General features: G+C 37.8%; 2 protein-coding genes across 8 annotated transcripts; one reads left to right on the top strand and one right to left on the bottom strand.

The window, feature by feature from the left end:
* On the top strand, positions 1,268–3,416 carry LOC109226945 (60S ribosomal protein L19-1). Its single transcript, XM_019391895.1, has 5 exons — positions 1,268–1,431; positions 2,164–2,286; positions 2,585–2,898; positions 3,054–3,121; positions 3,199–3,416. Exons 1-5 carry the CDS (start codon positions 1,320–1,322, stop codon positions 3,224–3,226), a joined length of 645 nt encoding a protein of 214 aa, XP_019247440.1. The 5' UTR covers positions 1,268–1,319; the 3' UTR covers positions 3,227–3,416.
* LOC109226912 (probable ethylene response sensor 1) lies at positions 5,441–11,983 on the bottom strand. Of its 7 annotated transcripts, none has more exons than XM_019391838.1 (7): positions 11,754–11,983; positions 11,526–11,660; positions 8,878–9,806; positions 6,995–7,363; positions 6,625–6,891; positions 6,068–6,195; positions 5,441–5,873 (listed from the first exon to the last, which is right to left on the bottom strand). In XM_019391838.1, exons 3-7 carry the CDS (start codon positions 9,784–9,786, stop codon positions 5,633–5,635), a joined length of 1,914 nt encoding a protein of 637 aa, XP_019247383.1. In that variant the 5' UTR covers positions 9,787–9,806; positions 11,526–11,660; positions 11,754–11,983; the 3' UTR covers positions 5,441–5,632. The 7 variants fall into 7 exon arrangements, with proteins under 7 accessions (XP_019247383.1, XP_019247412.1, XP_019247375.1 ...); XM_019391867.1 differs by having other exon boundaries at positions 11,757–11,983; XM_019391830.1 differs by having other exon boundaries at positions 8,878–11,660.

Here is a 17,294-nt window from a genome sequence, read left to right as displayed (position 1 = left end):
ATGTGGTCTTTAACTTAGAGTTACAAGCACAGAAATTAAGGACAGGTAGTCCTTAACTTAGAGTTACAAGCACAGAAATTAAGGATAGGTAGTCCTTAACTTAGAGTTACAAGCACAGAAATTAAGGACGGGTAGTCCTGAACTTCGAGTTCCAAGTTCAAAAGTTAAGGACATGTAGTCCTGAACTTAGAGTTACAAGTTCAAAAGTTATGGACATGTAGTCCTAAACTTAGACTTACAAGCTCATAAATTAAGGACAGCTAGTCCTGAACTTACAGTAACATGCTTATAAGTTAAGGACACTTGGTCCTGAATTTTATGAGCAGAAGGGTATTTTCGTTCGGGTGGGTAAAAATTTATTAAAGCAGTGGCTAAAGACTAAAGACATTCTAAACAGTGGCTTAAAAGTAAATACATGTCTTAGTACTGGCTAGCCGTGCACTTCTCCCCTAAGTTAAATATTCAAGCTACCTACGGTGACAGACCTTAATAGTAACTCAGCAAGTATATCCATGTATACCTGTGTGTGAGATACATGCGTGATACATGTTTGATACATGTGTCGCAGAGGACTTTTTTGAACTCGATTTAATTACGAATTTTGATACAAAACCAGTCCAAATCACCTCCAATCTTCCTCAAATTTTGTATATTGACTTATCTATATATTTTCAATGAATTTCAACTATACCCATTGAAAATTTTCCTTTTTTGTTTAGATTTTTGGAATATTGAATATATTTTTTGTAGTTCATCACCTTATTTGCTACCTCATCCATAAAATTTCCTTTCCGTCTATCTAGTGTTGCTGATCACGCTTAAAAATATGGAAGGTGATTTTTGCATGTGATTCTTTGAGAGAAAGAACCCTATTATTTGGTTTTTCAATTTTTATTGGCTAGTTTTGGTAAGTCTATGATTAATGGCTAGAGGTTGGTAAGTTGAGATTTATTTTGGACATTTGTGTAAGTTTCCCTTATGAAAATTTCCCTTGCATATGGCCCACTAAGAATAAGTGTTCCAAAAGTCATGCCGAGATTTGTCTTACCTAGTTGCCATTGGAACGGAACTAGATTTCAAAGTCTAGTGAAGAAATATGGGCTTGGTCTAATCTCGTTTCGAAGGCCCATTTCTATTGCCCAAGAAACTCAATATGGGCCATGAGTAGTGAGATTAAATTTTATTGATTTTTTTTCCAAGTAAGCCCTACCAAAAACCCTAGGTCATGTTGTGTAGTGAGTGAATATAAAAGCCTTATCAAGAACGTCTTCCTTTTCTTCTCTGTTTCGCAAAAGAGAGTGTGTGAGGGAGAGAGAAAGATGGTGTCACTGAAATTACAGAAGCGGCTGGCCGCCAGCGTCCTCAAGTGTGGGAGGGGAAAAGTCTGGCTTGACCCTAATGAAGGCAACGAAATCTCCATGGCCAACTCCAGTATGTTTCTTCTTCTTCTTCTGTTTATTTAAGATCTGCTTCCGATTTTGATTGTTTTAGTTTATTTTCACTTAACCCTTTTAAGTTTTCTGGGATTTTTGTCACTTAACTTTTTGTTGAATGAACGTTCTTCGTGCTGTAGCGAATAGGGTACTTGATGTCTTATCATTCTTTCATACTTTGTTTTATTACAACTTGGGTTTTTGTCGTGAACTGTTTGTTTAAAATCAGAAGGCGATGTAGAAAATGATATTTAAACTAGTATGGGACTAAATTAGTTATCCGACTATAGATAGATTTAGATAATTCCTAATAACCTTAATGTAGTATTGAATTGAGATGTACGTGAAACAGAGCGGTGTGGGTATACAGTATAGAGGATTTGATTAGCTGATCCCAATTGATTTGGGATTAAGTATAATACAAAGATTAATTGATAAATTAGAATTTTAGTCATATATGTGTGCTGCGTAGGGTAAAGTTGCAAACGCGAGCGAGATGATTTACATTTATTTGCTTCTTCTTCATGGTCTAGCAGACAAATGGTTTTAACACGAGAAGAAGCTTGGACATATAGCTTGACTTAGCTGGTGTTTGATCCCTTCTTGTTATTTCCTAGCTTTCCCATTGAAAGCCCTGATAAAGCTCTAGCAGTGAAAGCATGTTTACTAAATATATTGGTGTCTACACAAGTTGACTGCCTCTAAATCTCCTCATTTGCATTGAGTGCAGGGCAGAACATCAGAAAGTTGGTGAAAGATGGTTTCATCATCAGGAAACCAACTAAAATTCACTCAAGATCCCGTGCCCGCAGAATGAAGGAAGCCAAGAGGAAGGGTCGTCACTCTGGATATGGTACCTCTTAATCTTGACATTGGTTGCTAGTTTATGTAATACTCTAATAATTTATGTTTTCTGCTAGAAACGCTTCTTCGAATGTATCGTGAAGTGCTATTTGATACTTCAAACTGAAAATTTGACCAAATTAATTTGTTTTCTTGATACTTCAAACTGAAAATTTATAATATGAAATCAACCTATGGAATGTAGACTCAGTCAGAAAATGGCTGAAATTTGTTTTGGAGGAATTCATAAAACAAAACGAAATTATTTTGGAGGCAGTTGATACTCAATCTATATAGTCTTTTCTCAGGTAAGCGTAAGGGTACCAGAGAGGCTAGGTTGCCCACAAAGGTGCTGTGGATGAGGAGGATGAGAGTTCTCAGGCGTTTGCTTCGCAAGTACAGGGAGTCCAAGAAGATCGACAGGCACATGTATCATGACATGTACATGAAGGTGAAGGGTAATGTTTTCAAGAACAAGCGTGTGCTCATGGAAAACATTCACAAAACAAAGGCTGAAAAGGCTAGAGAGAAGACCTTGTCTGATCAATTTGAGGCTAGGAGAGCAAAGAACAAAGCAAGCAGGGAAAGAAAGTTTGCTAGGAGGGAGGAACGATTGGCTCAGGTAACTACTTTAGCTTTATGAAACTTTCCCTAAGCAATTCTGGTTCAACATCAGAGAGTGCTTCCTTCTCCCCCGCAATAGTAGCCAGCAAAATATGTCCATTTCTTGACCATAAATACCAAATGAAATTGAGCTTTTTTTCTTCTGATTCACAGGGACCAGGAGAAAGGCCAGTGCAACTTGCAGCACCAGCAGCTTCAGCAACCCCAGCCCAGACTGCGCAGTAAGTTTATCATGGAATTGCTGTCAGTTTATCAAGGACCTTAATACAAACTCTGATTAAAATTGTCCTTGTTGTAGGGGAGGATCTAAGAAGTCAAAGAAGTGAGGATGGAGGACTGTAAGGAGTGTTGGTGCTATATCTACTTTTTGTTCTTGCTATTATGGCAGTTAAGTGTCTTTTATATGTTCCCTTTTTGGTTCATGTACTTTGAGAAACGATGTTTTAACTTCATGAAGTTGAATAGATGCTTTGAAGTTTTGATACATTATTCCCCTATTACAACCCTTATTTCATATTCGGTTATGTATTCGCCTTAGTTCATTACTCTGCACCAGATGGAATGCACTGCCTGAGTGCAGATATTATTGTCAAAATAGCACGGTATAGCTAGTTTTCGGACTGGTCATTCAAAAATAGCCAGTGTTTACCAAGTCAATGAAAAATAGCCACTATTTTGCTGCAGCAGAGACTGGTCTAGCATAATATACTGGAGTTCAGTGCACCTGTGTATGAACTCCTGGACCGGTATACTTTGCTGGCTCCAGTATATTATGTTGGACCGATATACTTGATGGAACTCCAGTATATTATGCTGGAGTTCTAGTGTACTTATGATGGAACTCCATCATATTATGCTGGAGTTGCAGCATACTTATCTTGGAACTTCAGTATAATATGCTTGAGTTCAAGTATACTTATGCTGGAATTCCAGCATAATATACTGGCGTATTTTTTCGGGTTTTGAACAGTGTTTTTGAATAGATTTTTCATTACATGAAAAGTGGCTAAATTTCGATTACTTTTGAAATTGGGCTATTTTTGAACGATCAGTTGTAAATCTGGCTATTTTTAAATTTCTCCCGATATTATTGCAAGCAAATTCTGCTCTCCGCCGCTCATTTATGTTACTTGGTGGTACTACTTACAAATTTGTTTGGATGTTCAAGTATCATGAAGTTCAAACTCTAGCTTCTTTAACGTTAACTGATAGAGAAAATGACACTGTATAAAAATAATAGCCTGAAAAATGTACTCCCTCTGTTTCAATTTATGTGAACCCATTTGACTGGACACGAAGTTTAAGAAAAAAGAGAAAATTTCTGAACTTGTATTGTAAAATTAAAGTGCATATATTTTATGTGGCTATAAATTATTGCCTAAAGGTAAATTGTTTTCAAATTAGGAAATGGGTCATTATTTTTGGCACGACTAAAAGAAAATAGGTTTACATAAATTGAAACGGAGGGAGTATAAATTTGTATACATTGTTTGTATTATGATATATATATATATATATATATATATATATATATATATATATATATTGTATGTTACATACAAAAATTATACGAATATTATACACTTTTTGACTACCAGATGTAAATAGTTTGTGGCGCGGCTAAATGTGATAATACCCCTAATTGATACCTATCCCCTTAACTTAGAGTATGCTTGTTACCATTATCACGCAGTAGTCTAATTCAATTTTGAGAGTGCTTTATTCTATCTGCTAGTATATAGGTGGTTACCAATGATTTAAATTATATACACTGTTAGTATATAGATTTTTACACTATAAATGTAAGTTAAACTATAGTGGAAATGACTTGTTTTTACTTTACGGGTTGTCTCGTACTTAATGTAGACGATTATCTGTAATTGTTTTAAAATAACTTGATTGTAAAAAAATTAATTACAGTGTAAAAATGATGCAAGTTCATCAGTCACCTTGATGCTTAATCAAGCTGTGCATCGGTTAAATAACTTTCCAAACCAAAGAGGAAAAGACAACCAAGACGAGTCCGTTGTTCTTATGGCCTTGGAATCCCAATTCGAAAGTTTAAAGCATTTGGTTCGACGCCTCGTTTATCAAGTCCTTGACATGACTGAGAAACCCAGTAGGATTTTTGAAGGATCTGCCCTTTAATTTGCTTCTTAGTAATTATTGCTTTTGACATTTTTTAGATAATTTTATCGATTATATTTTCCGTCATACAGCTTTAACGATTTAAGATTGTTACTTAACGTCGGTGCAGAATCCATTCAAGTGACAAGAGCAAAGATTATTGTCCAAATATGTACGAAATCGATAGAAATATTTTTGATTCAACTAGTACTTTACAAAAGGGACCAGCCTACTAAATATGTAAATATTTTACTCTATGGATGATTATTACTGGTATATATTGCCTCGACCACATTATATATTTGATATTCATGTTTTCATTTTTGAATGGAACTGCTAAGCAGCACTGATCCCGTCAGCAGCCGCTGTTTTTCCAGAAGTAATACTCATAAGAGCATTATAGGCCTATCAGGTTGTTGTATAAAGCTAGCTATATAATTTCAATAGTGACATTTTCAAGATGCAAGCAATTTTCAGTCCTCTTTTCGGGCACTGAATTAAGTAGTTACATTGAGTCACTGTCATTGGAGCATTCAGAACAGTGAATAAAACACAAATTCACAAATCCTGGTCTAGTGTACTATGTCACCAATGTTTGTTGTCATTTACAAACTCCTTTGATAGCGTTGAACGGTCCCAGCCATCCCACCATCATCTCCACGGAACTGTCTATACCTGAATAGATCATCACTACCTTGGTTCAACCTCCCTCTAGGGGCCATAGGTAGCAGAGGCAATGCGTTTGGATGGTTGCAGACTCCAAGTTTAACTACAAAGGTGACAGTAGTTCCCTTTCCTAGGCCCTCACTTTCAATCCAGATGTTACCTTTCATAAGTTGAATAAATCTGCATCCACCCAGTTTCAAATGTCAAATGATTGCGTGAATAATGCGTACAAGTCACACAATACAGCATGCTAAACAACATATAAATAGCTGTACCAAAGAGATAAATGAGGGGAAAAGAGGATGTCTTGGAGCCTCTATAACATGGACACTGGGAAAAATTAATGCTGCCAAATTTACAATTTCAAAACATACCGTCTGCAGATGGCGAGCCCCAGCCCTTCCCCTCCACTACTTCGATTTGATGTAGTTTGTGCCTCTGCAAATTTGGTGAATACGAGTGGGATGTCTCGTGGGCTAATGCCACACCCAGAATCTCTAACCTGCAAGAACATAAATCTGAAACTGATTAATTTTAAAGTGAATGATAAAAATCTCTTTTTCTGATTGATATTCTCCTCAAGATGAAAATTTAGAACTGCAAAGAAATGGGAAAGAAAAGAAAACCTTCAAACAAACCTCGTACAACCATAAAGTAAACTGAAACCAAAAGGAGATACTGTCTGCAGGGCATGACCTATCTGAAGGAAAAATACCATGTATCTTCACTTTTGATAGAAAGAAATATTTGTTTAGTGATCAAAGAGGGTTTCGACTCGATTCCTAATTCCTTGCTGGCTTTGGAACCGAGAACACAAACTTTTTCCCCATACTAGCTACCAAATAGATGTGGACGTGTGCATTTGTATGCAAATTACATTTCCTCAAGAAACACGAACCATTTAGCCATGCTAGAGATAGAAATGCTCAACCTGGACGCGCAAATAAAACTGGCCATCGCTTGGCATAGGGTACACTTCAGGAGGATGACAATCTCTCACGTACTCCGGTTTAGCAACTGAAGCCTCAATTGAAATATGACCTTCTTTAGTGAACTTCACAGCATTTCCCGCCACATTTAAGAGAGTTTGAATAAGGCGTTTTGCGTCACCCACCGCAAGAATAGGTAAATCCAGAGCCAAAGCAAGAGTTATAGATAATTTCTTCAAAGAAGCAATTGGCTTTATCAAATTAACGGCCTGCAAATCAATGAAAAAAAATGAATTCATACTAGCTGTTTACTAGAGGAAATCAGCAAGTCACTGGTGTATGTTAGACATGCATAGGTTTGTGGTCATTTACCTCTCTTAAGATTCCATGAAGATTGAATGTTCCATTTTCTAGTTCTAGAATACCATCTTCAAGTCTGGAAAGATCTAGCACATCATTAATCAGTGTTGCCAGAAGATTGCTACTCTTCAGTATGGTCTCAATCATAACCCTCTGCTCTGGAGTTAAGTCTGTTTCTAAAAGCAGAGAGCACAAAGCAATAACTGCATGCATAGGTGTTCTCATTTCATGGTTCATCACAGCTAGGAAGTCGTTACGAGCGCGGATGGCCATCTCTGCTTCTTGCCGAGCTACATCCAAAGCAATATTCTGTTCCATGAGCTGATCATGGGCTCGCATGGACTCTTCTAAAATTGCAGCATGTGAAAGAGCGACAGCAACCTGATAAGCGGTTGCAGTTAAAATGAGAATTCGAATTCAAAAATGAAATAGACAAGTTCTAATTTGTGTTCATGAGAAAATGTATAGCAACCTTGTTCTGATAGGTTTGCTATTAAGCGATTGCACTTACTAACAGTGACCAAATTCTAATTCAAAAAAAAAAAAAAAAAAACGGGGGGGGGGGGGGGGGTGGGGGGACAAATTCTAATTTGTGTTCTTGAGAAAACAAAATATAGCAACCTTGTTCTGTTACAGTAGCTAATACATTAACTTCGGAAAGCAAGGGCAATGATTGAACATTAAACCAGCATAAATTTAACACTCCCTCCGTCCCAATTTATGTGGCACCATTTGACTAGGCATGAAGTTTAGGAAAGAAAGGAAGACTTTTGAAACTCGTGGTTTAAAACAAGCATTAACATTTGTGTGATTATAAATCATCTCACTAAGGGTAAACGAAAAATTTTAAAGTTCAATTCTTTCCGGAAATATAAAACGGTAAGATTCTTTTTAGGACAGACTAAAAAGGAAAGAATATTATATAAATTGGGACAGAGGGAGTAATGGAATAGAATCTAATTGACTAAAGAGAGCAGCTATTTCTGCACCTAAACATCATTATCCACTCTGCAATTAATGCATCCACCAGTGTAGACAAAATCCCTCGTGATGATTACAGAAAGAAATAATCATTCTAGAGTTCCCAATTTATGCTCCACTATTCCTTTTTGTTTCAAAATAAATTAAAAAGAGGTAAGAAAAAGAAACGGAAACTCATCTCCTACCCCACTAAATCTCTTCGATTTGTCTTCTTCCTTTTATCTCTCCATCTCTCTCTCTCTTGCAGAAACTATATCTTATGTGACTATCTTTAGTGATTTATTTACAGGCAACACTATCCTCACCTTGAAGATTTATTTGTTGTACTGTTGAAGGATCTTTTTGTTGGTTAATCATCAATAAATTGGAGGGAAGACTTCCAACATTAGAATTTCATTGACATAACCATACTAAAAACATTCTGGATAAAGAATTGGAAAGGAGAAAGTAATGGACCTAATCAAGAAGCGACACATAGTCCATGTGCTCTCTTGGAAAGTAATAGTTACCAGCATTGTGCATATAGCATTATCAGTTTATAACAAACCATTAAGGCAGGGATAATATAATCCAAGCAAGTGAAATACATTAAAGATAGTGTGGATAAGTGTATCTTGAAGTGGAAATAGCTGCTCCGGTACATACAGTACAAACACTTTAGGGGTAGAATGAAGTAGTTGTGCAAAAATCGTTATCTTTTCCCATTTTGTGGTGGTCAGTGGTGGTCACTTGTCTTGGTTCGGAAAGAATGAAAGCATTTATTCGCCAATACTAACGCATGAAGAGTAATGTGAAAATGCCAGTTCGTAATTAGACTATTATGAACTCTGATGCATCATTGACCTGATAACATGCCTGTAAATTAGCCATATTTAACCAGTGGTTAATAAGATAAAGGAAGTTAGCAATAGAACCTGATCTGCGACGACTTGCACAAGTTCTAACTCATGATCACGCCACTTTCTTAGGCCATTCATTGGGAGGATCAGAACCATCACTGCGTAACTTCTAGCAGACAGTTCAGGCCAGTCATTAATATGAAAATTTGAGAGGTGTAGAAGAGGTACACGAACAGCAACTACTTCTGGTGGAATATATCTACCAGCAGTGTTCCTCATCCTTGCCAACGCATTTGTATGTGGAATCTGTATTGCTCCAGGGCTACTAAAAATCTCATTGATAATAGGAAGATTTATGGGCACAGTAGATCCCAGAGGTAATAGATTGTTGAGATTATGGGAAAGTTGCAAATTCAGGCCACCTTGGCATGGCATCCACAAAGCACATTCTGCCAGGTCTAAGGTCCTACCTAGCTCCACAAGAGTAGTCTTCAGGATTGTGTGTCTGTCGAGTGTACTTCTTATCTCATGAGTCAACATTCTGACATGTCTGCCAGTTTCTTCTTGTCTTATTATTAGGCCCATTTCCTTGTCAAGCTCTTCAGCTCGAGCTTTCAAGAACAATTCTCGCGTTTTAACACTTAGCAAATCAGGAATAATGTGAACAAGCATCAAAGCTGTGATACAGGACACAGCAGCTGTTAAAATTTTTGCTATGGTCATAACCACAGCGACCGTCTTAGAGTGCATAAAGAATGTCCACAAGCTAATAAAATGAGTTGCTCCACAGAGAACAATAAAAGCGCCAAACTGCATGAGGACCCATCTGTATGGGAAGCATGCAGATTTGTGGACAAAATAAATAAGCTCCAGCGGAATGGAAAAATAGGCAAAGGCAATGAAGAAATCTGAAAGGTATTGGTATTTAACCAGCAGGTCATCATTTGGCATTAGAGCCTCAACGCAATCACAGGATTCCATCATCTAGTTTCGTCCCGAAGAATCTGAAAAGCACAGAATGAGGAACATTTCTCCATAAATGGGAAAAACAGACAAAAAATGCATACGCCATCATCCACGGCATCTTTATCATGTAGCGCACCCCTTTATTTATAGCAGCTTGACGAAAACAATGAATAAAGAGACATAACAAATGTAATAATGACTGGCAGAAAGCAGGACAGATTTTTGTTGGTTGTTGCTTTTCCAAATATTCAGGAGTTCCTAATCACTGCAACCAAAAGACCGATTGGTGTCTTTTATATTAACACTGGTTAGTAGTTTAAGGAAAGCATTTTATAAGCTTCCCAAGCTGTCACATTTTATTCTGAATAGAAATTTCTTGATCTTCGGAAGGACGGAATAGCTTTTTTGATTTTAATCCCCCACAGTTTCCAGGATATCATAGTGTTGGCATTTATTTAGAAGGCGATTCATAATTTAAAATGTTTTTTGGACAAGACATAATACGTTTTGAAAAGGTGTCATCCATTCTTAAAGGATACATATGTTCTTTGTGATAAGTTGTTTCCTGTCTTAAAGGATACACATATTCTTAAAAAGGTATGTTAGTTACTAGTTGAATTGCTGTAAATACCTATGCCAGGTCAGCGAAAAAATCAAATCTGGTGTTTCCATGTCTTCATCTTTTTGATACTTCATATTGTTACTCTTTTCAGGAGTTCGTTTCTTCGTTCACTCTGAATTCCTAGACTAAGAGTTCTCTGAAACTTCTATTTGAGTGCACATTAGAAGATTCCTGAGTGATTCTTTGTATCTTGAGCGTGCCGCGATCCGGTTTCACATGCAACACTCTATCTCTTCTTTTAGACTAGTTAACTATTGTGTTTTGTTTGTTGATTATATGTTCTTCCAAATGTTATCATCTCTAATATTTTTCGAACACGTAGTAGTACGGAAGGAAGAATAATAAGAAATTAAGTAGAGCACAGTGTCTTCTCCAACTCCAAGCTATTTTTGGCTGTTTGCTGTCTTAGAGTATTTCTCCAGAGGGAACGTTCCTCCATAATTCTTGTATTCACCTTCATTTCCATCATCATACATCTCCACTACCAAGGCAAAAAATAAAAACAAGGCAAGAAAAGAAAAAGAAACAATAAGACCTTTCTTTTTCGCAGAACCCTCCAAAACGGATACCTGTTTGTTTTCTGATGATTAATCTGTTAAGTGGTAATTGTGGTTTTTCCAACCTCCATGAGGCTATAAGAGTATGCAGTGGCAGATGGAGGGTATAGTTCAATTTCGACATGGAGTATAGATACGGAAAATCACTAAAGCTTCAAAATATATAAAATTTTGAACCCATAATTTGAAATGTGTAATGGGTTTTCCTGTAAGAATCTAAAGGTCGAACCCATAAAATTTACGTCCTGGATTCACCTCTGAGAGTATGCAACTAAAAGATTTGGTTCATGCCAATATAAATTTACATTCAATTTCAACTCTCTACAGTAATAGAGAGGCATATATCCTAATGACAAAATCATAATAGAATCAAACTCAGTTTTTATTTGCTGCTAATCTCTGCAACTATTAGCCCACAGATTCACAATGCCAACACCTAAATACACTCAAAACAAACTTTAAAAGCTGAAAATAAAGCTACGGTTCACAGTTCAATATCGAATTCCAGCATTCCACTTAACAAAACATTAAAATTACCACACACACACACCCAAAAAAAAAAAGAGTAGGAGAAAAACCAGTGAATCTCGCAAAGTTTCAGAAAATTCAGCAACTTCGCGAGCTCTTCCTTGCTTTTAAGATGCTATATTTGCTGCTGCGACACAAACGCTGTCTCGCAGCACATTTTCATTTATATTTTTTTGATGCACGACCTACGATATGAAATCAGATTAGGCACAGTATTCTTCTTACTTTTAGCGGAGAAAACAATGAGGAAAAAGGACAAATATGTGAAAGAGATATACTACAGTTGGAAAATCAGGGATCTGAGTAGCTACTTCTCACCGAACTACTACTCCATGTATGTTTGTTGATTTGTGCATTTGCGAGTTTCCATGAATTTGAGCTGCTTTTGTGCTTCTGTCGCCATTGAATTTTCCTTTTGGTTTCTCCGATAATGCTCTGGATATTTTGTTTGTTTTGGAAATTTGGATTTGAGAGGTGATTATCGAGAAGAGGCCCAACTAAAAGTGTTTAAGTAAAGTGGAGGGAAGTAATTAAGGAAAAGTCATCGGAATCACGCTTCTGACGTGAATCACTACACACGTGTAAAATGTTTTTCTTTTCCTTTTATTTTATTTCTCTTTTTGCTCGGATCTATTGGTCACTTGCGGTCTTCAATACAGAATTTAGCGACCAAAATATCATAATTTGAATCTTAGTAAAAATTAGTTTGCATTTAGGTGGTCAATGAATGCTAATCGGCTCGTCAAAATTGTTGAATGAAAAAAAATTAGAGTGATTTCTTATCCATCTTATTAGATGTTCAGTGAAACACTAAATAGTACGTTATATTCTTTAAACTACTTAATAGATGGTTTGGTATATGGGATATAAGGATAATAATCCGGGATAGAATTTAGAGTTAACTTTATCTCATATTTAATTTAAAGTATCAGTTAATTCGGGAATAATTTTTATACTAAAATAATAAGATTAGTTATGTTTGACCAAAAAATATGTATCTTGGTTCAAATAATTAAATTTATGCAATTAGGGGTTAAACTTAGTTAACAATAATATTTCTAGATAAAACTTTCAAGGGTGCAATAATCAATGGGTGGGCTCGGTTAGATAGTAATGACAGCATGCAATAATTGTTCTATAAGGCATGAGCAATAAAGTAGCATTCAATAGCAATGAATATCAATAAATGGTATTTAAGTAAATAGGAGGAATGATTCAACCAATAAAAGATGAAATTGATGGATGTTTCTCCTGACAATGATGAATGACAGACAAATCCTTGAATATACGAGTTATTCTCGGATCTGATGGAAATTATGGAATAGTATCAACTAGAATCTTAGTGACAAGGTGGCGTTTGTATCTTAGCACGAGAAAGAGAATCTTTTTGTTACAGTAAGTTCTTACAAGTGAATATTGCATGCTCCTCTCATTATCTCTTTTTTCTGTATATATGGGACATGTTCCTAAGAAACCCTAATAGTATAAATGTAGAGATTATCCACTAGAATATTCTCTTTCAATATCCTATCCTGACAAACTAGCCATTACAGCTCTCTTCAATGATATTCAACCTCGACCTCGACCCTTGTTGTCATCTCGACTATGGCTCTCGTCGATATCTCGACTACAGCAACTCCATCCAAGGACTCTGCTGCTTCTTGGCCCATTTCGACCAACAACGACTCGATATTTCCTTTTTTAGTATTATCTTCCTTCAATTATTATAAGGGCGGGTTTTGACCTATACAAATTATCCTATATAAAAGGTGAGATAACTAATCTCATGAGATATCTCACTATTATACCAAACGACCCCTAAATATTTTGAACGTAATGAGTAATTATATTTTTAGTTTTATGAAATCAGAATGAGATAAAGATTAATGAATCCAAAACCTATTTCAATGTCAAACATTTCAATTTAATCAAGTTTATTTAATCAATTTAGTCAACAGCAAGCGTGTGCAATGTAATTGGGTAAGCGATAAATTTAGGCACGGTTAGGAGCCTTATTACATGCAGCCCCCTTTGTCTGGATTTGGGATTACTGACTTTTTTCCGTTTAGCGGTTGAAGTGGGCCCTTGTCCTTTCCCAATTAGACTCTTCTACTTTTTTGGTTTTTCAGAAAAAGGCAAAGGATAGACGTTATACCATTTGCTATTTTTACATGTGTATACGGTCGAAATCAGGTATGCCCGATTTTTCGGACTCAAGGGGTCACCTTAGGCCCGAGTTCAGGCAAGGTCGAGTTCGAGCCCGGTGGATTGGACTCGAGCTCGAAGACAGAGAGCAATACCCGAGGATCGAAGTACGATGAGTATCGAAGCCGAGTATGCTCAACCCCAAAATAATGCCGTTATGAATTTGTAACAAAATGAGAAAGATTCCTGCCACGTCTCCATGATCATGGCGTAAATCCCGGAATAGATTTGTACGAACCCGACTAGGCTGTTAGACAGCTGCCCCAATAAGATTCTTTACTGTAAATAGAAATTTACCTTATTTAGGGTTACCCTATTATATAAAGGGTACCTCAATCATTTGTAAACATCATCTATCATTGGCAAAGAATATACTCTCTTACTTTTCTCGCTCAATATTCATCATAATTGTCCTTTAGCTTTATTATTCTTGCTTTACTATTCTTGATCCATCTCGAGGTCACTGGGCTCGAGGTCGATACTACTTAGTGACACTGGTTTGATTCATTCATTTCTTTCATCTCTACTTTATACTTCTTGATTATTAATCAATATTGAACTAAATCACATATCTTTAAAATCACAAATCAAATTTAATTGTTACTTGTATTTTTGAGGTAAACAGTTTAGTGGCCACCGTGGGGCTAAAGATAATAGTGATTATTTCATTACTGATTCTTATAACACACGTTATTTTTATACTTTTTCTTGTCAAGAATTTTTTGATTCTCAGGATTAAACATGTCAAACTCGTAAAACGCACCTATTCATGACAACGAATGACTTGGATTTCATGGGGAAAACAACAATGTAGGGAAAGTGCCAAATGTGGAAACAGTTGATGTTAGTTCGCACATTGCTTTGAATGTAGATTTAGGCACAGACCCCGGAGGAAGTGTACGTAGGGAGGCCCGATCTGGGGGCCAAGGAACATAAGGTATAGGAGATGGGGGAGTTAGTCTCCAAGTTATATTCGAGATGTTGCAAGCTCAGCAGATTGCCATTGCTCAACTTCAGAGTCAGAACAAAACTCTGAGTATAGCCGAACAAGAAAATACTCGACGTGCTGAACCGGCTCCAGAGAGGTCGAACGAAAATGGCTTGGGGACTTACCCCGCCATTATAAGAATTCTCGAAGAGCTCACCAAGAGGATCGAGTCCGGGGAAAAGAAGATTGAAGACAATGACAAAAAGGTGAAAACTTATAACTCCCGTGTTGACCAAATACCGGGGGCACCCCCGGTCTTGAAAGGTTTAGATGCCAAAAAGTTCATACAAAAACCATTCCCTCATAGCGCGGCTTCGATGCCCATTCCTAAGTTTCGGATGCCCGATATACCCAAATATAACGGGACAACCGACCCTAATGAACATATTACCTCATATACTTGCAGGATTAAAGGAAACGACCTGAATGATGATGAGATCAAGTTAGTCTTGCTGAAAAAATTTGGGGAAACTTTGTCGAAAGGAGCCATGATTTGGTATCACAACTTGCCTCCTAACTCTATTGATTCGTTTGCCATGTTAGTAGACGCCTTCGTGAAAGCACGCATTGGGGCCATAAAGGTGGCGACGAGGAAATCAGGCGTTTTCAAGATAAAATAGAGGAACGACGAGATGTTGAGGGAGTTCGTGTCCAGGTTTCAGATTGAGCGAATGGAATTACCAATGGTCTCGGATGACTGGGCAGTACAAGCTTTTATCCAGGGTTTGAATAAAAGGAGTTTGATTGCGTCTCGATAATTAAAGCAGAATCTGATCGAGTATCCAGCTGTGACGTGGTCAGACATGCATAATCGTTATCAATCAAAGATCAGGGTCGAGGACAACCAGTTGGGAGCCCCCTCGGGTTCAGTTCATCCTAATAGATTGGCAGCCAAGCCCCCGAGGGATACAGACAGGGAATCGAGGTCAAACAAGGAACGGTATCAGTCGTATGTTGATCGGAGAAACAATGGCTCGGGTCGTAACGCTCCTCGGAATGATCGGAGAAATGACCGAGGTTAAAGCTCTCGGGGACTCATGAGTAAGAATGGGTTCGATAAACATACTGATCCCGCGGAAGCACCTCGATTGTCAGAGTATAATTTCAGTGTAGACGCGTCGGGGATTGTGTCAGCTATTGGAAAAATCAAAGACACCAGGTGGCTCAGGCCCATACAAACCGATCCCTCTAAAAGGAATCCAAACTTGATGTGTAAGTATCATGGCACACATGGCCATAGAACCGAAGACTGCAGGCTACAAGGATTTAAACAAAGCATGCCCGAAAGACTCTTTCCCACTGCCCAACATCGATCGTATGATCGATGCCACGGCCGGCCACGAGATCCTAACTTTTCTCGACGCCTACTCCGGGTATAATCAAATTCAGATGAACACGGAGGACCAGGAAAAGACCTCGTTTATCACTAAATTTGGAACTTATTGTTACAACGTAATGCCCTTCGGGATAAAAAAATGCAGGAGTTCATACCAATGCCTAGTTAACAAAATATTCGAAGAACAGATAGGTACATCGATGGAAGTTTACATTGATGATATGTTGGTTAAGTCCCTGCGCGCAGAGGACCATTTAACTCATTTGCAGGAAAAATTCAAAATATTGAGGAAGTACAACATGAAGCTTAACCCAGAAAAATGTGCCTTCGGAGTCGGCTCGGGTAAGTTCCTCGGCTTCATGGTGTCGAATCGGGGTATCGAAATCAACCCCGACAAGATCAAGGCCATCGAGGATATCACGGTCGTGGATAGTCTAAAGGCCGTGCAAAGGCTAACAGGATGAATAGCTACCTTGGGTCGGTTCATTTCGAGGTCATCAGATCAAAGTCATAGGTTCTTTTCCTTGCTCAAAAAGAAAAAGGATTTTGCATGGACCCCGGAATGCCAGCAAGCCTTGGAAGGATTGAAGTGATACTTATCGAGCCCACCTTTGCTTCACACCCCGAAGATAGATGAAAAACTTTACTTATATTTGGTAGTATCCGAGATAGCGGTAAGTGGGGTACTAGTTCGAGAAGAGCAAGGTACGCAATTCCCTATTTATTATGCAATCCGAACTCTAGGAGATGCTGAAACTAGATACGCTCACTTAGAAAAATTAGCAATTGCATTGATAAGCGCATCTAGAAAGCTAAATCCATATTTTCACTGTCCTCCCATATGTGTATTAACCACTTACCCCCTTCGAAATTTGCATAAGCCCGAGCTATTGGGCCGGCTGGCCAAATGGGCCGTTGAACTTAGCGGGTACGATATCGAATATCAACCCCAAATGGACATCAAGTCTCAAATCCTAGCTGACTTCGTGATCAATTTCACGCCAAACCTCGTACCCAAAGTGGAGAAAGAACTCCTGCTAAGATCGGGTACATCATCGGGGGTATGGACCCTTTTCACGGACGGTGCCTCGAATGTGAAAGGGTTCGGGCTTGGCATTGTCTTGAAGCCACCTACAAGTAGTACCATTAGACAATCTATCAAAACTTCTAGGTTGACTAATAATGAGGCCGAGTATGAGGCCATAATTGCAGGTCCCGAGCTAGATAAGAGCTTGGGAGCAGAAGTCATCGAAGCAAAGTGCGATTCACTGCTGGTGGTAAACCAAGTAA

The sequence above is a fragment of the Nicotiana attenuata genome, chromosome 1 (genome assembly GCF_001879085.1).
Source record: "Nicotiana attenuata strain UT chromosome 1, NIATTr2, whole genome shotgun sequence".
Classification (NCBI taxonomy): Eukaryota; Viridiplantae; Streptophyta; class Magnoliopsida; order Solanales; family Solanaceae; genus Nicotiana; species Nicotiana attenuata.
This window is presented reverse-complemented; position numbering and strand designations above follow the sequence as displayed.